This window comes from Kwoniella europaea, chromosome 1 (assembly GCF_036810445.1).
Source record: "Kwoniella europaea PYCC6329 chromosome 1, complete sequence".
NCBI lineage: Eukaryota > Fungi > Basidiomycota > Tremellomycetes > Tremellales > Cryptococcaceae > Kwoniella > Kwoniella europaea.
In genome coordinates, this window is record NC_089487.1 from 10,057,033 (window position 1) to 10,075,073 (window position 18,041).

Sequence of the window (18,041 nt, forward strand, 5' to 3'; positions counted from 1 at the left end):
CATTGAGACAACAATTGAGGAAAGAAAGAAAGACAGAAAGACAAGAGAGCAATACCCCTGTCCTGCCCCATCCTCTTGACTGTTGACGAGGTAGTGATGGATATAAAGTAACGCACAGATCACCCATCATTCTGTAATCGTACCTGTCTGTGCGCATCCTCTTACCGTATACAAGGGTGGACAGGGAAGGTATCACATTCACATCTCGTACATACATACATACATACACACGCACACACTCTCAATCAGATAAAGTCAGATCGATGGCTTCCTCTTTACGTCTACCTCTCCCTTCAGCCTTTCGTACCTTGTCCAATCTATCCATCTCTCTTAATCTCCTCTTCTTTTCTTCTATTCGCCTTTCAATCTCATCCTCATCCTCACATCTACTTCTCTTCCTATGCGCCTTTTGTCCAACTATCGATCCATCATGGTATCTTTGCGAATGACAATCTTCTTTTTCTTTTCCTACATTCAACCATTTCCTCCTCTCCCCCTCCCTTCTCTTCACATCTTTATCATTCAATTTCCTTCTCCTAGCCAGCTCTTGCATTATCTTCCTAGATTCCTTCTCTTCAAGTAATCTGCGATATCTTTCATCTTCTTCTCTAGCATTGAACGATTGGATAGTCTCCCATCTCGCTTTGGGTCGTTTGGGCATTATTTCGCTTCTATCGCTCGGCGAAGTATCTGCGTTGAAGAGGTTTTGTAAGAAATCTTCATTTATACCTTCTTTAGCCAAGTAATCTAACGAGTTAATATCGTTCTCTTCGATTGTTGGAGATGGTTGGTAAGCGTAATCTTTAGCTGAAACGTAAGGAAGAGGTCGTTCGAAACTTGATACAGGTACGGATATGGAGTTTGATGAATGATAATTAGTGTTAGTATCTTTGTCAGAGTTGGGGTCGTTGATCTTCTCTTTTCCTTTACCTTTACTTCCATGAGGTATATCAGTATATCCGTATGAATGATGAGAACGACCGGTATTATCAGCGATTGATTCTTGATTATCAGTAAGTGCTCGAAGTAACAAATCAATTTCCTTTTCAGTCAAATTTGTCGAAGAGGGATTATCGATAGCATCAAGTAATTTTGTATACTCTGATCCATTTGCCAATTGATCTTGGCGATTAACTTCTGCTTGCAATGAGGTTGAAGGTTGTGAGTTGTATTGATGTCGATTGTTGATCTGTTTGCGGGTAGGGGAATTGGCCTGCTCTTGCGGATGAGCTTTTTGAGTGGAAGAATTTGCTTCTTTATGTACGTAGTTTATGTCAAATTCATTCCTACTGTTTAAAACTCGAGGGACAGCTTGAATTCTGGATGTCGAGGTCGAAGGACCAGATTGAGCTTGGATCTTATCAGTTCGAGATCCTTGATCAGCGGTCGAGGTGCGTGTCGAAATTTTCAATGATCGATCGTTACAAGTATGATCCTGATCTGAAGGGCCAATCATAGCTCGAGATGATCCCACTGGGTCCTTCAATTTTGTACCGGCGATTCCCTGATCTTGTGGAAGATCAACCTTTGGCAAAGCACTTGTTCCTTCTTCTTCAAGCTGAAGACCAGAAGAGATCTCATGATTTGCGATTGTGTCTGCTCCATTCTCTGTATCCAGGATATCAAGCACACTCTGAAGAACACTATCGATCTTCTCGAACTGTTGCGCAGGTATATCATATTGATCGGGGTCAGAAGTGAAAGCGAAGGGTGAAGGCGGTGTCGAGTCAGGGACAAGTATTTGGTCTTCTTCCGTCTTGTGAGTGATCACGAGGGGAGGAAGATCCACTTGGTTGGCTATGAGAGCTTTTCGAGTGCCGTACTATACATACCCAATATCCATCAGCAATATTCATGAAGGGAAGAGGGAAGAGGGACATAGTGGTATCGACTGACAGTATACATGAATCGAATCCATGGATCAACATCATCTTCGGGATAATGTCTCCAGATTTTTGAAGGATCAAACACATTCAGTGTCCTACGATACAAACAGAATCACCGTAAGCATCTTATTTGACACTTCATCGAAAGGTATGATGAGGAACGTGTTTATCTTACGGTGAACCATTGTACATCTCGTTTTCCTTCATATCATTCAGTCAATGAGCTTGCGCGCAGGGATCGCGTTTCTGACATTGCAAACAAACGACCTACAATATCCTGGTGATTCGTATTTTGATTATTCACCGATCGACATTCACTCAAGGAACCCCTGAATATGGAGATTACGATTTTACCCAAACTCCCTTCCGGAGAGTTGAGAAGTACGATTCGCTGGCTATTCTCCTCCTCATCGTCAACCTATGTGACGTTACTAATTCAGCTGGCTGTACAGCACGGCTTCAGTGTTGGTAGTGGTGTTGGTGGTGGTAGCTCACCAATTGAGAATGCACGTGTTCTACTACCTTTCCATTTCCCTTCTTCTCAGCTTCAGATCTATATACCTGGCTTTGAGATACCTCGTACCCTTCTTCCGGATGTAGATAGGCGGTACATAATAGGTAATTGTCAACTTCGATATTGGACAACAAGGAATCAAGCCATTTCGTAATCGAGTTGTTTTTGACGTGAAAGGTATATTTCTAAATGATATGGAATTAGATATACCATACGGACATAGCCAAGAAGTATCAGCGAGTCTAGAATTTCACATGTATTGAGATATGAAGGACATACCGAATTTGTTGAATCACCAATTTCCAGATAACCCTTGTAGATAGGAGGTTGATGACGTCCCTTCTCTTCGAACGTTTGATGATACTCGTCTATTCGATTGGTCAATGGTCGGTCAGGCGGTCAGTAGTGATCAACTTGCAGCGCAAGGGCGAGGATGGATAATCCGCTTACTTAGCCTTGTACCATCACATTCCACCCGAACCTATCAGACATCGTTAGTAGCGTGAACAAGGGTGAGTATATTGCACGATCAGTTCACCAAGTTGGATTCAGGAATATCTGTGTGAGCAGGGTCAGATGAAGAAAGAAATGAGGAGGACAAACATACTTCTAGATCATTGTAATCGGCTGAGGCTTTCATCGCAGAGGCGCGGAGGGGGAAAGGTAAGACACTATCGTTGAGCAAGATAGAAAATCGGCTCCGTCAAGGGAAGAAAGACCAAATGAAACGAATATGAGACAGTGAAGAGACAAGAAGAGAATCGGATATCGGATTCGTACACATACGAGTCAAGTACGAATCAATCCAGTCCATTTCCAAATCTGCCTCGTTGCCATATTTTATGTCCGTGCGCGTCGAGGCATACTCTGTACGAGCAGGTCGTTCAAATTGTCTCATCCTGATACTGACTGTAGACATTGATCTACTCGTTAATTCATTGAGCGAAAACGAATGAATGATTTGGAATGGACGGTAATGTATGGATGGATATATGAATCGATGCATGGCGAATGTATGACGCGGTCCAAGATATCCCGAAACTCAGACAAAGACCCAGACTGGACAAAACGAAACGAAACGAAACGAAACGAAACGCAACGAAACGAAACGCGTCTAGCTACTTGAAGATAAAAAATAAGGATGCACTCTCGTAAACTTGTTACTTGGATGTGCCTTGGCCTGACCGTGAATGCTATCACTGAGCCGTGATCACATTTCATTTCAGGGTCAGGTACAATTCAACGAGTTGTTGATCTGTTTGTTTACATCTCACATCTGTTGGTCCACTACAGCAGCAGCTCATCCCCACGTCTCGCTCCTCTGGGACGTGTAGGTTCAGTCGCTGTACGAATAGATCGAATGAATGAATGACTGATCATTGCATCTGTCTTGATCCCATCTGTGCGCATGCCGTAAAATATATTTCCATTTCTCACTCGATTTCGTTCTTGCTTGTACTTACGAGTTGAGAGATATTTCGATAATTGATAATTGATCTTCGTGATTGATCAGCCTATAATCTATTGTACATTCTTTACTATAGCCATTCTTTACCTTTCTCATACACTCACAATCACACTCATTTCGAGATCTGCGATCTCATCCTAAACTTAGTACGACCGCCAATAACCAGAATTGATCCCCCATTCTTTCAATCTCCAGAACAAGGCGAAACGGTCATCGACGAAGCTTGGCAGGAGTATACAAAATGAGGTGGGAAAAAGAAAGCTCCAACTCGATGTCGAGTATATTTAACTCTCATCAGTCCAGGTGAGTACATCTTGCAATTGTACGAAAGTCTCAGGACGATTATAGGTGTCAAGGTCGAGAGACATGCAGGAAGCAAGAACGGTGATTTGACTCTGTATGCAGAGCGCGAAGTTGGCTCGATACATCAGTTTCCCCATGGGATTAGCTTGATCACAGCTAAACAAGCTAAACATTCATTGTGTATTGTAACATTAGCTGACCTGATTACGATCAACCGACACAGGATAATAGCTCTGATCATTACATTCTTCACGACCCTCTTCACCCTAAGTGTATTCTTCTACCTCTCAGTCATTCCTTCCGACTCGCTCGAATCGGATTATTACTCAGACGAGTTCAGCGGTAGCAATCACTACCAGTATCATCATGGTGGCGAAGCTGGATTTTGGGGTAATTACAATAAAGCCAATTTAGAAGAATGGAAGACATGGTTAGGTCTGAGTGATGGACGAGATAGGAAAACTGAAGCTAGGAAAATCAGACAGTTGGATGAACTTTTCGATCAGAGGTTCAACATTACGTGCGTACAACTTTCGTCCATTCGTGAGCAAAAGGGAAAGGGAGATCGTGACTGATGACTGATGTCTTCGGCCTTGTTAGCGAAAAACGATTTGCTAGAACACTCAATGCCCCTGCTTTGAAAAGGTTAGCACATTGTATAGAGACCAATACCTGTGGTAAAGACGAAGAGAAAGTTGTCATACTGGCCTCGTTCCATTTCAATAATGCTATGACGGGAGGTACGAGCGGAGAAGATATCTGGTGAGTTGGCTTGTCTATTCAGTCCGATCCAATTTAACCATTTATACCGTCAAGATACCACGATGTGCTAATGTGATTGATTTGATGAATTTGATAGGGCTAAATCAACATTGGAAGCATTCACTTCATTAAATTACACTTTATTATACACATTCGAGTCTATGGATACTTTAACTCTGTATCAGGGATTAAGCGATAAAGTCCAAACGATCTTATGGGAAGGAAACCAGTTAGACGCATGTGTTAAACGGAATTCAACGAATTGGGAAACGTACGAAAATGATCATACTTCTGGTAAATTTCAAAATACAACTTCGCCTAAAAAGTTCGGATGTATCAAAACTACGGATTATCAGGAAGGTATACCGTTAGAGAAAAGTTTTACATTTCATTTTTGGCAAGGTCCCTCCAATCCTTTGGGTAGACAGTTCACGTTGAGTCCTGAGAATTACGCTTTGTCTAATAAAGGTGGAGAAGGAAATCATTACTTGGGTGAGTCGACACATTTGTTATTATTTTCCAGAAAAGGAGTAAACAACGCTTGATGAGATGTTTACTGACAGTTGATGTCTTTGCGATTTATGATAATATAGGTTACTCGATCGAATCTCGTTGTAGAGCCGTTTCACTCCCTTCTTCACGACATCATCGAGGAATGGCCTTGGGCAAATATGCCAAATACTTCAATACATCTTCACCAGAGTGGGTATGGGGTAAAGAAGATATACTGGGAAAAGCAATTTCATCCATGCCAGTATCTGAAGAGACCGGTGAAAAGTTTGAAATGATAGCTACGGGTGGACACGATGATGATAAGACTGGTAAACATGAAGATATGTATAAAGGGATAAACAATTTGGGTAAATTACCTCAACAGGAATGGTATCAGACTTTAGCATCTAGTAAATTCCTGTTGGGTGTGGGTAAACCTAACATGTCTCCATCGCGTAAGTTTCCTTTCCTGGTCTGCTCAGCTCCATCTTTAAGGAAAACGTAAGATGATGGGAAGCTCACCTGATGTAATGATAAATTGAATAGCATACGATGCGCTATGTTTCGGTGTGCCATTCATCAACCCAATCATGTCATGGAACCATTCCGATCCTGAGGATTGGACAAAATGGCATACCCAGCATGACGCGTTAAGGCCATACGGAGCACCATATGTCTATCATGTCCAGAAAGAGAATGGAGATCAGCTGAGAGAAGCTATGCAAGCTGCTTTGGATGATCCAATCACTAGTTATATACGTGAGTGTTATCTTCCACCATTTCTGACAGAACTGATTGACTGATCGAGATTTCAATGTAGCGCCCCCAATGACGAAAGAATCAGTCAAGCAGAGACATCGTACGTTAGTGGAAACGGATTGGAAACCTTTTGCCATGGCTGCTGTGAAAGAGCTATACACCGATAAGGCCAAAGAGGTAAGCGATAGCTTTGTCACATTCACAATGATTGGAAAGTATCGCTGATCAGTGTCATCCTTCTTCAGTTCCCATATCTCATATTATAGCCGCATCCTCCAACTTTAACATTTTCGTCTTGTACCCGTTTGTAAACACTTGTAGCATAGTCTTATCCTTTTTTCGCATCGGTTCCGTTTTGGATTTCTGGGTTTTCGATATCATCTCTTGATATCAGTCCTTAGCGAGTATCGAATCGAAGTACACGAATCTGGGATGCATCAAAGCACATGTCCAGAGACACACATGTCATTGCGAAGCATGCGAGAACTTGTTTTAAGACTTGCGATATGAGAGATGATGGAGCAACATCCCGTGAACATATTATAACTGCATAAATCAGTCAGTTTATTTATATACAGGCAATCTCTCTACCTAACAATCCATTTCGACTTCTGCTTCTTCAAAGATTTACAATGGATATCAAACAGTATGTCGTATACTTGAACATCTGCTAATGGGCATGACCTGATCAGCGTTATGTATGATTAGACTTGGAATTTGGCATGAGTTTATTCACCTTCTCCTTGATTCGGCTACCCGTGATCTATGGCTGGACAGTCCTAATACTTCAGGATGATATACAAGGCGTGGATGACTAGATGAAAGAAACCATATGTCAGGCAACGTTGAAACGAGAGGAGAACAGTAGATAGACTTACTACCGGGAATGTAACCCAATATCGTCAACAGGATCTACATAGCAAGAACGTAAGCATGAGCACATCCACAACAGAATGTGAAGGCGAGCAGGCGGCAAACATAATGAAGATACTCGGTTCCTTGACGTGAGCAGGAAGCGAAGGGAAAAGGTCACTCACGTTGATCAAGAAATCAGCGTTACAACCTCTCTCAAGGAACACACCTAAAGGAGGAAGGATAACGGCGAAGATGATCTTGATGATATCGGAAGCGGCTATGTGATCATCAAAGAGTCAGCATGCATAGTCGAAAGCAGTGCCAGTCTAAATGATGGGTTGAAGGCGAATCTGTAGACACGTTGCATTCGGTCTTTCGGCTAGTGCTTTTCGGGTAGATTGTCCGAAGCTGATAAGTATTACTCACTGAAAGCCATTGTGATGTGTTGATTGTGATGTTATACGTGAATGTGACGAGTTGTGAGTGGTAAGTGTTAATGTAAAAAGAGAGAAAGAGGGAATGACAGAAGAAGGTTTATTGTCATGTTTATTTATATATAGGTTTCGAGGTGATGTGATACTGCGCTGCTCCGTTTACTCGTCACGAAATCCGGTACCTCGACGGGGGATGGCTGCACAGCTACGTCATACCCAGCAGAACACAAAAAACACTCAAGCACATAAAAAGGAATTTGCCACTCAAAAGGTAAGGCCAAGTAATGATAACCTCAGGACACGTCATTACGTATCTTGGAATATCACGTGGCCTGTTAGCCGGGGTCTCCGCAAAGTACGTCTAAACCGGTCCATGCGTTTCTGAGACGTGTTTTTTTATGCTTGCAACTGAAGTGGATGTACAAGAGTCATTGCACTTGCATCTGTACGATGCCATCGCTTAGCTATATTACAGAGGGATAGGAAGATGACACAACAGCAGACTAGACCACCAGCTGCTACAAGGACGACTGCCAACACGACTCCCAAAAGACCACTAGCTACCCCTCGAAAGTCACTGCCTCTAGCTGGTCCGAGCTTAACAACGCCTTCACCAATCGTCAAACTTCAGCCGAGACGTTCTCTCCCGGCCAGACAGCAGCCAAGTCCGAAATCTACCTTGAAGATAGCTACGAACGGTAGAGATACCCCTGGAGCAGGTCCGTCAACTCCTCGGTCTTCGACTCCGAAAGCTGCAGCTAGACCATCTCCGGCTAGGATACCTTCACCACTTCGTCAATCGCCCGCTAAGATACCTTCGGTAAAAGAAGCTTCTCTCTCGTCGGAATCCTGGGTCGCTGATCAGCCTCTGGGTCCTAATGGTTTTCCAGAAATATTCAGCGAACCTACCAATTGGGATGACCCTATTACAGAGGAGGATTGGGAATTGAGGACAGAAACCGTCAATGGGATCGAAGATGGGGATGTGAGTGAATTGTTCATGATCCAGATTCTCACATTGCACCATGGGTCTTGCTCTGTACCTATATGCTGATATGTCGGTATAGTCTCCATACGCTGCTTTGGAAACTCACTATCTTCGTCAGATAACGCACTACAAGAACCTGCTTGTCAAATCCCAATCAGCCTCTTCATCATCGCTCCATGATTTACATAGTCAATTACACTATTTGCAAAAGCAGTATAACGAGTTAGAAGCGGCACACGCAAGATGTAGTGCAGCAGATAAATCCAAACGGGACCAATAGGAATTTGAAAAACGGGCAATGGACGGTGTAAGAAATGGTCTGGCTGGGACATTGAGAGGTATGAATAGGGATGAAAGGATTAAAATGTTAGGTCTAGTAGCTGAAGGTAAGCTCAGTAAAAAGCTGTTGGGATGGGATCTAGGTATTGATGCCTTCGGATAGCATGTCATCCTTCCGATATAAACGCGCAGATAGCTATTCTTGAGAAGTACAGGAGATCAAGGTTTGATATCTTGTCTCGGACTGATGAAGTGCTTCAAATAAGGATACTGGGGTCATTGGATGTCAAGGATATCCTTAATCTTAGGAAGGTGCGTGTGGTGGGAGAACTTTCATTGTTCGATGTGCGCTTATGACCGGTCTTATAAGGTGTCCAAGGGGTATAGATACATCACGCAGAATGACTCGTTGTGGAAAATGCTATGTAGACAACTTGAATGGAGAGATTGGGAGGGTGAAGCTGGCTTGAATCATCTCGAGAATATACCTGAAGGAGGATGGTGAGCGTACTCGCAGATGTATGGTTGCGATCTCTGACATATAATCTGCTTTAGGGAAGAATTGTATAAAGATCTCTGGAAACGGGAAAGGAACTGGAACACAGGAATGGTATGTATACTATTTACGTTTAACTTGGGACTCCAGCTCACTATGTGTTTCAACAGGCTCAAAAGGTGTTCTTGCTGAAAGGACATACAAACTATGTCACCTCACTTCGTCTTCGCGGAGATGTTTTGATCAGTGGATCATACGATGAGACGTGAGGTCCCCTTCAGACTTCGCATAATATCTCGCTAACTGATATTTCAGCATACGGATATGGCATCTCCCTCCTCTGCTCACTCTAACGCCCTCTTCGATCCCTCAACCGCTAGTGATACCTGCGAAGTCGGTTTCGTGTCTTGACTATTACCCTCCGGAGGACGTTTTCGTTGCAGGGTACCATGACATAGGTCGAGTACAGGTATGGAAGAAGAAAGGAGAGGAGTGGCTATTACTGAATACCTTATCTGGACATCTGCACGGGATCAGAGCAGTAGCGTTAGTACTCTTGCCTTCCGTTCTTACCTGCAATAGCTGACATCACCAATGGTAGACTCAACGAGGATTACCTGGTATCTGCAGGAGCGGACAAAGCCCTAGTCATCTGGTCATGGAGAACGGGAGAGAAGATAGTGCGATTTGGTCAACAAACGAACATATGTGTTGGTATTCAACTCATTAACGATTACATCGTTTCTGTCACGGTCGATGGAATTATCAGGACATTCAGTATTAGGAAGAGAGGGATGTTGGCTCAGTTCAAGATATCAGATCTTGGTAGGACTCTTGGTGGTGGGACGAATGAAAAGGAGTGGAAGTTGAAATTGAAAGATGTGGGCGGTGGACTAGGCGGAATAGGTATGATTAACTGGTTTGAAGGTCAAGGCAAGTGGATGACTGTAAGTGACACTAAGTTATTCACGTTGGTTGTAAACTGATGAACCCGAAGTGTGTCACAAGGGAAAGAATCATTCGTCTAGCATGGGACGAAACTGAGGAGGTGATACCTCTCGCAATTCCAACAACTCGACCTTCTAGTCCTGCGACCCCGTCGCCAGCCAAAGGAAGAATCCGAACCGTATCTTCGGCGTCTAGGGCATTACCGATGGCGTCTACACCTACCAAGACGCCCAATCACCTCAGACAGCGCACCACTTCCGGATCTACCCCTACATTAGGTATCAAAAGATCTACACCCAGCTTGACATCGACCGCGATGTCACCAAGCTGGTCATCACCTGCTTCGAAATTGGCAAACCTCACCTCACCTGCAAAAGCTATGGCTCGATCATTATCTGGTACAGCGACCCCATCTCCACTCCGAACTAAAGGAATTACCAATCTCGACAGATCTTCCAGTCCGATCACGCAGTCTTCTTCCCCTAGAAAATCAGTCATGTCATCCCGACGAACTTCTTTGGCCTCTGGTACTCCTGTCCCTGAGGAGGAAGAGAGGAAGCCGAAGGAAGGGAGGAAGAGGATCATACCCCTTCTGACTAAAGCACCTAAGATCCTTGAACTTATTCATGCTCCTGACGTAGAGAAAGGTGCTATAGACGCTAGGAGGACTAGAGTGGTCACTTCCACTAGGTTTGCAGCTAGGTCAGGAGCTGATAGACAAGCGAGTTTGTTCGAGGCAATTCATGTGTACATTTAGCTGACAGATGCTGTAGCTTTATGTCGGTGTGCCAGGCCAGTCTAACCAAAATAGACAAGGTGGACGGACAGATATGATACCTGTATCTGGAGCTTGGAGAGATAAATCGGAGGTATTGAATTTACAGACCCCAGGAAAGAATCCTATGTGTTTAGTATTGGATAGAGAAAAATTCGTTGTGAGTACAGTGATTCCCATCTGCTTGTGAATGTGTAATGAAAGTCGCTTATCTGATATTGAATGACCTTAGTACGGGTGCACGGATGGAAGTATCGTGGTGGTGGGGTTTCTAGGACATGATTATGTGGCAGAAACGCACCACGAGGTGGAGTAGGTTATTTGTATGTGTTCATTTGTTCGTTATAGACAGACAGAGTAGGATATTGTATGATCGAATATGCTCTGAATTGTTTTTTACGATAACGATAATGACGAATACGACTATTTCTAATGAATTATAATGGAATTTATGTCTTCTATATATATATTGTGTGTAGTTCAATGATTGCCTCTTTGGATATATGGACAGTTTCCGTCTTTCGGAAAGCTATATGCTCTTCTCCTCGATCGCTCGATGGTACAGCGTATGAGAACCGGCATTTACTGCTTTCACTATACAGTACAGTGTCCAAAATTCATCTTTTCATAACTCAGTCATTCTTAGCAAACCAAAGTAATCAATATATATCATAGATTCAACCAGAAAACGAAGCAAGGTGAATGTCATTTTTACCAACAGAAAGATTCTTCGAAATATTCGATCCTTTTACCATCAACTTGGTTCTCACCATTCCCATAAATCTCACAGACACTCGCACGCGTATCATCCATCAACTTGGCAGGTCCACAAGCCGATACGGCTAGTCTCTCGCTTCCTACTAGACCATTTACAAATTGGTGTACTAGGTCTTTGATGATTGGTTTACCTTGATGGATGGTGAGACCAACAGACTTGGTAAATTTTTCTTTAGAAGCTGAAGATTCAAGTTCCACGTCGGAATTCGAAGTAGTCGATAATTCACCATCGTTATTAGCATTTGGACTGGGCTTATTGATATCTTGAGGTTCGAATTTTTCGATCATTGGCGTTGACGTGATCCCAGGTGAACTCGATCCTGAGGTAGAGCTCGATTCGGTGGTATCATATCCCAGTGATCCTATCAAGTCCTGTTGACCATTCGCTCCTCCCCTGGTAACGTACAGTTCCACTTTGGTGGGTATATCGCCACATACTGCCATATCTACATATTCTTTCAACTCATTATCCAGAACGTCTTTCGCATAATCTTGGTCTTTCACTATCCAAATTACCCTTATTTCCCTAACTGTCGGTTCGGGCACTTGGATTGAGATCAATTTCAACTTATACAAGTATGGTAAGATTGACGTTATACCTGATCCCCCGACCAAAAACAAAACTTTATCATACTGTTCAACAGGGTTGGTATGCCCATAAGGTCCTTCTAACAATAACCTCATGTCGACTTTTCTTTCCTGATTTTTCAGAATCTTCTTCTGCCATCGTTTGGTAGCTCCCTTGAGAGGTGCCACAAGGAAGTTTAAGGTAGAATCGTGTGCGTTGACGGTCCAAGAAGCAAGAGTGAAAGGATGATTTTCCCATGGCTTGAGTGAATAGGGAGTATAGATGAAGTAGTATTGACCCGGTTGAGGAATGATCTTGATTGATGTGGTGATGGACAGTCTGATTAACCCTCTCTGATCGGAAGGGGACCATGGGATAGTGGCATTTGTGTTGACACCGGATTTCGATAATGCTTTGTAGGTTAGGACGATCACACGAATGACCCGGATAAACCTGTCCATCGCCTAGATACAAGCAACAATCAATGCGTCAGTGCTGCAGGGCACTCGTTCGGTGAAGAGATCCAGCCCACCCAGACAGCCACACTGGCCCATATCCAAGGATCATAGGCCCCATCCCAAATCTCAACGTGATACCAACAAGTCACCAAGGTGACTAATGCCAATCCGATATGAATTATCAAGAAGAGTTCGTAGAATTTCTCTCGGAATGGTCGGACGGAGAATGGGATAAGTAAAGACATGACGATCGTTGCCTTTATGCCAGAATACCGGCGAGTCAGCATTGCGACTGATATGTACTACTCAATTTTTTTGGAGGACAACTCACTACAACACCGGTCCACCAATATCGTTGTTTCATCTCCTCGGCTATGTATCCCCTTTCCAGCCAAGTATAGCCACCGCAAGGGGGCATTGTGTCAGGTCTCACATGGGGGTTTGACATGGAAAGTGTCGCATAGGTTCACTCACGCCGAATGAACGATAGCTTGAAGGATAGCTATTCTAGCTACCCATCGATGAAACAGATTAAGCGTACCTACGATAGATGCTCCATACGTGAGCACCATCATTGTGTCACATTCGTCTTCGTCTGGGTAGTTGGTACACTCACTGTAAGACCAGCCGGTCATCCAAAGTATCACATCGTTCCTTCCTGCCAAACACCACAGAAGAGGTAGATTATAGAAACACATTATACCCGTTCTGTCACTTAGATACCGTATGATCTGCGTATCTCTATGACCGTACCAGCTATCAGTACAGGAACAGACAATACGTTATATCAGCTATCATTATCACTCGGGTAGATAGATGCTCAGTACGTACTAAACATTCTCATAGAAGATATCGTATCCTACTACAGTGAATATGACATTCAGACCCACATATCCGAATATCTGCACAGTCATACATACTCTCATCTAAGCCGGGTTATCCCATCAACGATAGTGTGATCTTCCACTCACGAACAGACCTTGTAACCTGGTAGGTATGCTCAGGAACCCCCAAGCAGAAGCTTGAGAATGTTTGTACCCGAACAAAGCTGGTACTTCGATGTGTTTCTTGTATATTGTGTACCATCGGCTTTCGTGAGAGAGAGGAGAGATCTCCTGAGGCGATGAGCTTGAAGGGGTGTATGTTCGGACGAATAATGCGAATATTCGATTCAACGTGCCGACGAGGATGGCTAAACCAACTAGGATGTATAATCCCCATCCGAATCCGTGGTGCTGTCATCAAAGTCAGCACAGTCCAACCACTGCCACAAACATTATCACAATCATAATTACTTGACACTCACATAATTCTCTTCAGTGGTCCAAGCATCCTAGTCGACAGCATAATGTCAGCTAAAGCGTCTGAGCTCGAAAGAAATGTTTTGGGTAGTTGACTCACATCAGTTTGCTGTCCTGCTCTCCAAGCCTCTTCACTCAGTACGATCGTACTATTAAATACCGTCCCAGTAATAGTCGGATCAATCGTATTGACATCTTCGACGACATTCGATTGATTCACTTTCGATAACAGTTCGTCCCAGGAGGGTAGAGGCAGACCACCATACTCCTCGCAGTATCCATTCATCTTTCCCCATCCTTTATCCCTTTGTTTCTGCGTGGTACACCATTTCATAGTGGACAAAGCTAAACTCGTCGTATGGAATACCGAACCGCATAGTCCGGTGTAGTAAGCGGCGTCAGGGTCTATATCGCCAAATGTAACTTCGGTAAGAGCATCGTTGATGCCTTCTACACAGTTGGAAACCGGGTTCTTGGTTGATACTTGAAGGCCTTCCCCTCTCACCACTCTGATGAAGATTGCAGAGAAGAGTAAGATGCTGAAAGGTATCATGGTTGTACTGTGAAATGGATGGTGGAGAGTGAGGGTAAATTGGACCAAACTCGAGGAGGACGTTGCAAAGTATTCGAGTTGCTAAAGTTGACAGACCATGGACCCGTAAAGAGGGATTTTGACGGATGCAAGAAGAAGGTGAAGAAAGACTTGTTTTAATATATATCAAACCTGTTCACTTCCAACCAGTGAAAGATTGACGATAATCAATCTTACCATTGGCTATGCATCCCATTTGTGTTTTCTCTTTCTTTCTTCTCGATCCACACCTAGACTAGGATGTCCCTTAAGACAATTCACTCCCGTTTGTCACACCCCTCATTCCGTTCGTTCTTACCGCTTATGCCTGTTCTGCCAGTCAGTCCGATGAGGAAAGAAAAATCAGGTTCAGAATTGACATGAGAATTCAATATGCTTCCGCCGCCGTCGTACCAAGCTCGTCTGCTTGCCATCAGTTGTCGTCCGAAGGGTACGACGTGAGCTAGGACAGTGGTTAGTGTCAGGTCAGAAGTGGGGAACCGAATAACACAGATTGCTTTGCTCCAGGAGCGAAGAAGAACTTTTTCGAAATTGGATACTGTACCGATGGGATCCGCTAGGTGTATCGCCAAATTGTAGAGCTTGAGGACGAACTATCGTGAGTTTTGTGAACAGGTTTCGAGGAAACGATAGTAATTAGGTACCACTAGATCTGTTCGAGGAGATACAAGGCGAGGTTAGTGGTACCTTGCAGGAACGTCGGCCGATTAGATATCACAGCACATGAGATCAGCACGACAAAGAAGAATCAAAAGAAGGAGGGGGGAAGATCTATTTTGGGACTCAACGCCAAGGAAGACTGAGATCCATCTGTATGTCAAGTATAATGATGGAGAAGATCGACCGGATCGGAAAGATTAGTCGCTTGCTGTAACGTGACATAATTACCAGTATCGACCGAAAAGTTGTACTCTGTATGTTGGTGAACAACCGTTTTGTTTCCCGCTTATCAGATAAAGGGAATAATTTTCCAGTTCCTTCCGAGGTCTGATTCTAAAAAAAGATTTCCAAGATTGAAACCATCTTTCTTCCCCGCGTTCGGTCGAATGGGCCTCGAAGAGGTACAGGATGTATATCTACGGTTGCGTTGTGGGGAGTTACTCAGATCTGATGCGTATTCTCAAGATGCGGGTGTTCATGGACTGAGACAGCCGATCTCTACCAAGTGTTCGTCCCGTGATGCCTTGAGGAAACGACTGTCCCTCCCTAATGGAACATACTCCTACGACTAAAAGAGCAAACCACGATTCGAGATGTCGCAATTCTACTTGCTGCGGCCGAAACCGACAGACAGATAGACATACGGCGAGGATCATCCCAGATTAGGTTCCATATAACCCTAGATCTCAACTGTAGGATTAAGAATTAAGCGATCTCTGAGTTATTAATGCCAGGTCGGATGGACATATATTCGGGTCAAACGGGAGATATGTACCCGTATTCACATTTAGGAGTGAACGAATGACTACTCGAGTAATCTCAAAAGGAGACAGATTGAGTTATCAGATTACAACGGCCGAAATCAAAAGTATCAATGATCATGACGTGGATTTAAAGTATAAAGTATCATCACATCACACCGTTACATGAGCAGATGATATTGACCATGACGTTTGGTTCGTTGTTGTAAGCTGTTGCATTCACTCTAATCGAGATATCTAATGCTGACCGCATCACAATAACCCATATCAACGTCCAGTGTCCAATGAGTATATGAGATATGACAGGATGCTCATCGCATGGTTCATCCGTGGTCCCTCCGAGCAGAGTTTAGAGAGAAGAGGAGGGAGTGGTTCAGGGATTACTACTACTCGTCCTGGTGAGTACTGAGTGACTGTCAAGGGCCATGCAGCTGATATGATTTGGTCCAAGCGTAGAGTCTGTATCTGTGCGTAACGAGGTCTCATGCTCATTCTGCACGCACACCGATGGCTGATGAGTCAAGGATGTTACAAGTAGTATGGTACAGGACCACCTGCAAGTACAGAGACGAAGTGGAGAGGATTAGGAGATGAGCCGAAGATGTGAGTGAGCAGTCCCCATCCTCATCAGCACCTTATTAGTCCTTCATCAGCTACTTGTCACATTATGGCACCCTTGAGACGATGAGCTGAATCTTTATGCGGGAGAATAGTGCGGGCTCGACAGGTGGATTCATTGGACTGATATCTGTGAGTTCCCTCTATATACAATCCGTGCTATTACACGAAGATGCTGATAGAACTTGCCATTCGATACCAGGGCATTGCCGTCCTTCTGATCATATCCACATTCATCGGTATCTACCTTTGGAATAGATGTCGTAAACGACTACCATCGAAGACCAAGCGAAAAAGCGGATTTCATAATCCTCTACCATCCTTATCATTCACCTCTCACGGCAGTGATCTCAATCGAGATCCATATGCTGAACAGGTCGATATGGAATTAAATCAAGATCAAGACTTGGATGTAGGTGATACGCCAAAAGCATCAAAATTCGGATTTGCCAGACCGGTATATACCAGACAGAGATCATCAGAATGGGAATTACCCGTTGAAACTCCCCCTCGTAATCGACATCAACATCAACATCAACCAGTGAAGTTACCAAATCAACCTTCCGAAGCTGCTTTACCGTTGAGAACCAAATCGGCCAAGCCTCGTTCACGAAGTAGTAGTGTATCGTCGAATGGATCTATCTCAACGTCCACCTCGACAATGAAAGGGAAAGAGAGGATCATAAACCCATTCGAAAATCCTTATAATAATTATGACGAATCGAGACTTAGTCCCAACCCCTATTCCGCCCGACGTCAAGGTTCAACATCTAGTTTAGGTTCTGCTGATGCATCTAGTATAATGATTGGTCAGAGGGAAGGAACACCATCAGGAGAAAGCGATACGAGTGTCAGAGTATCGCAGATAAGAGAAGGAACTAGGTTCGTGGAAAAGTTTGAAAGTAGAGAGTCTTTGGCGTTATAGTAAACGAAGGACGTTTGTCAAGGTTGAGATTGAGGGAAACACACGTAGTCACCTGTATCACTATCCTTCGGAGGAATCAAAGAACCATTTGACATGTATTTTTGTATATTATCAATCGTACGACTGACTGAATTGCTCTCTCAACGGCGATTTTCCCGATAGCATCGGCGGTTGCATCGCCATCTCATTTCGCGTATCTTCGGAACGACTCCCGCATGGATCCTCCGTTTCACCTTATCGACCAACTTGACCGAAGATGGTGTGATCGTTCGATCAATACGATTCGTGCGCTGGACTAACCATCCTTCTGTGCCTGCTGAAGCGTGACTAGTATGTCACGGACTTCGAGAACAAACGCACAAGGTGTCGGAACTTGATCCGTACTGTGTGAGTAGAGCGGATGACGTCTCTCTCGACCAGCA

At 43.9% G+C, this 18,041-nt stretch overlaps 6 protein-coding genes across 6 annotated transcripts; 4 read left to right on the plus strand and 2 right to left on the minus strand.

Annotated features, from left to right (window-relative positions):
* Nucleotides 1-241: 241 nt before the first annotated feature.
* Nucleotides 242-3,040, minus strand: V865_003828 (uncharacterized protein; the record flags this gene model as incomplete). The annotated part of the gene is made up of 8 exons (XM_066227615.1): nt 242-1,822; nt 1,897-1,981; nt 2,062-2,087; nt 2,158-2,304; nt 2,382-2,585; nt 2,680-2,768; nt 2,851-2,881; nt 3,008-3,040. 8 exons carry the CDS (start codon nt 3,038-3,040, stop codon nt 242-244), a joined length of 2,196 nt encoding a protein of 731 aa, XP_066083712.1.
* A 1,069-nt stretch (nt 3,041-4,109) lies between these two features.
* On the plus strand, nt 4,110-6,450 carry V865_003829 (uncharacterized protein; the record flags this gene model as incomplete). Its single annotated transcript, XM_066227616.1, has 8 exons — nt 4,110-4,171; nt 4,395-4,691; nt 4,772-4,933; nt 5,031-5,425; nt 5,527-5,880; nt 5,972-6,184; nt 6,246-6,361; nt 6,430-6,450. The coding sequence occupies 8 exons, from the start codon at nt 4,110-4,112 to the stop codon at nt 6,448-6,450; spliced, it is 1,620 nt and encodes a 539-aa protein (XP_066083713.1).
* Nucleotides 6,451-7,960: 1,510 nt separating this feature from the next.
* On the plus strand, nt 7,961-8,741 carry V865_003830 (uncharacterized protein; the record flags this gene model as incomplete). Its single annotated transcript, XM_066227617.1, has 2 exons — nt 7,961-8,458; nt 8,541-8,741. 2 exons carry the CDS (start codon nt 7,961-7,963, stop codon nt 8,739-8,741), a joined length of 699 nt encoding a protein of 232 aa, XP_066083714.1.
* An 84-nt stretch (nt 8,742-8,825) lies between these two features.
* On the plus strand, nt 8,826-11,275 carry V865_003831 (uncharacterized protein; the record flags this gene model as incomplete). The annotated part of the gene is made up of 10 exons (XM_066227618.1): nt 8,826-8,847; nt 8,904-9,052; nt 9,111-9,241; nt 9,296-9,350; nt 9,407-9,501; nt 9,552-9,782; nt 9,838-10,183; nt 10,234-10,905; nt 10,958-11,119; nt 11,192-11,275. 10 exons carry the CDS (start codon nt 8,826-8,828, stop codon nt 11,273-11,275), a joined length of 1,947 nt encoding a protein of 648 aa, XP_066083715.1.
* Nucleotides 11,276-11,670: 395 nt separating this feature from the next.
* Nucleotides 11,671-14,616, minus strand: V865_003832 (uncharacterized protein; the record flags this gene model as incomplete). The annotated part of the gene is made up of 9 exons (XM_066227619.1): nt 11,671-12,768; nt 12,837-13,019; nt 13,094-13,145; nt 13,237-13,303; nt 13,379-13,518; nt 13,594-13,664; nt 13,734-13,997; nt 14,069-14,095; nt 14,164-14,616. The coding sequence occupies 9 exons, from the start codon at nt 14,614-14,616 to the stop codon at nt 11,671-11,673; spliced, it is 2,355 nt and encodes a 784-aa protein (XP_066083716.1).
* A 1,767-nt stretch (nt 14,617-16,383) lies between these two features.
* V865_003833 (uncharacterized protein) lies at nt 16,384-17,619 on the plus strand (the record flags this gene model as incomplete). The annotated part of the gene is made up of 5 exons (XM_066227620.1): nt 16,384-16,474; nt 16,533-16,543; nt 16,615-16,679; nt 16,790-16,826; nt 16,897-17,619. The coding sequence occupies 5 exons, from the start codon at nt 16,384-16,386 to the stop codon at nt 17,617-17,619; spliced, it is 927 nt and encodes a 308-aa protein (XP_066083717.1).
* Between the last annotated feature and the right edge of the window lie 422 nt (nt 17,620-18,041).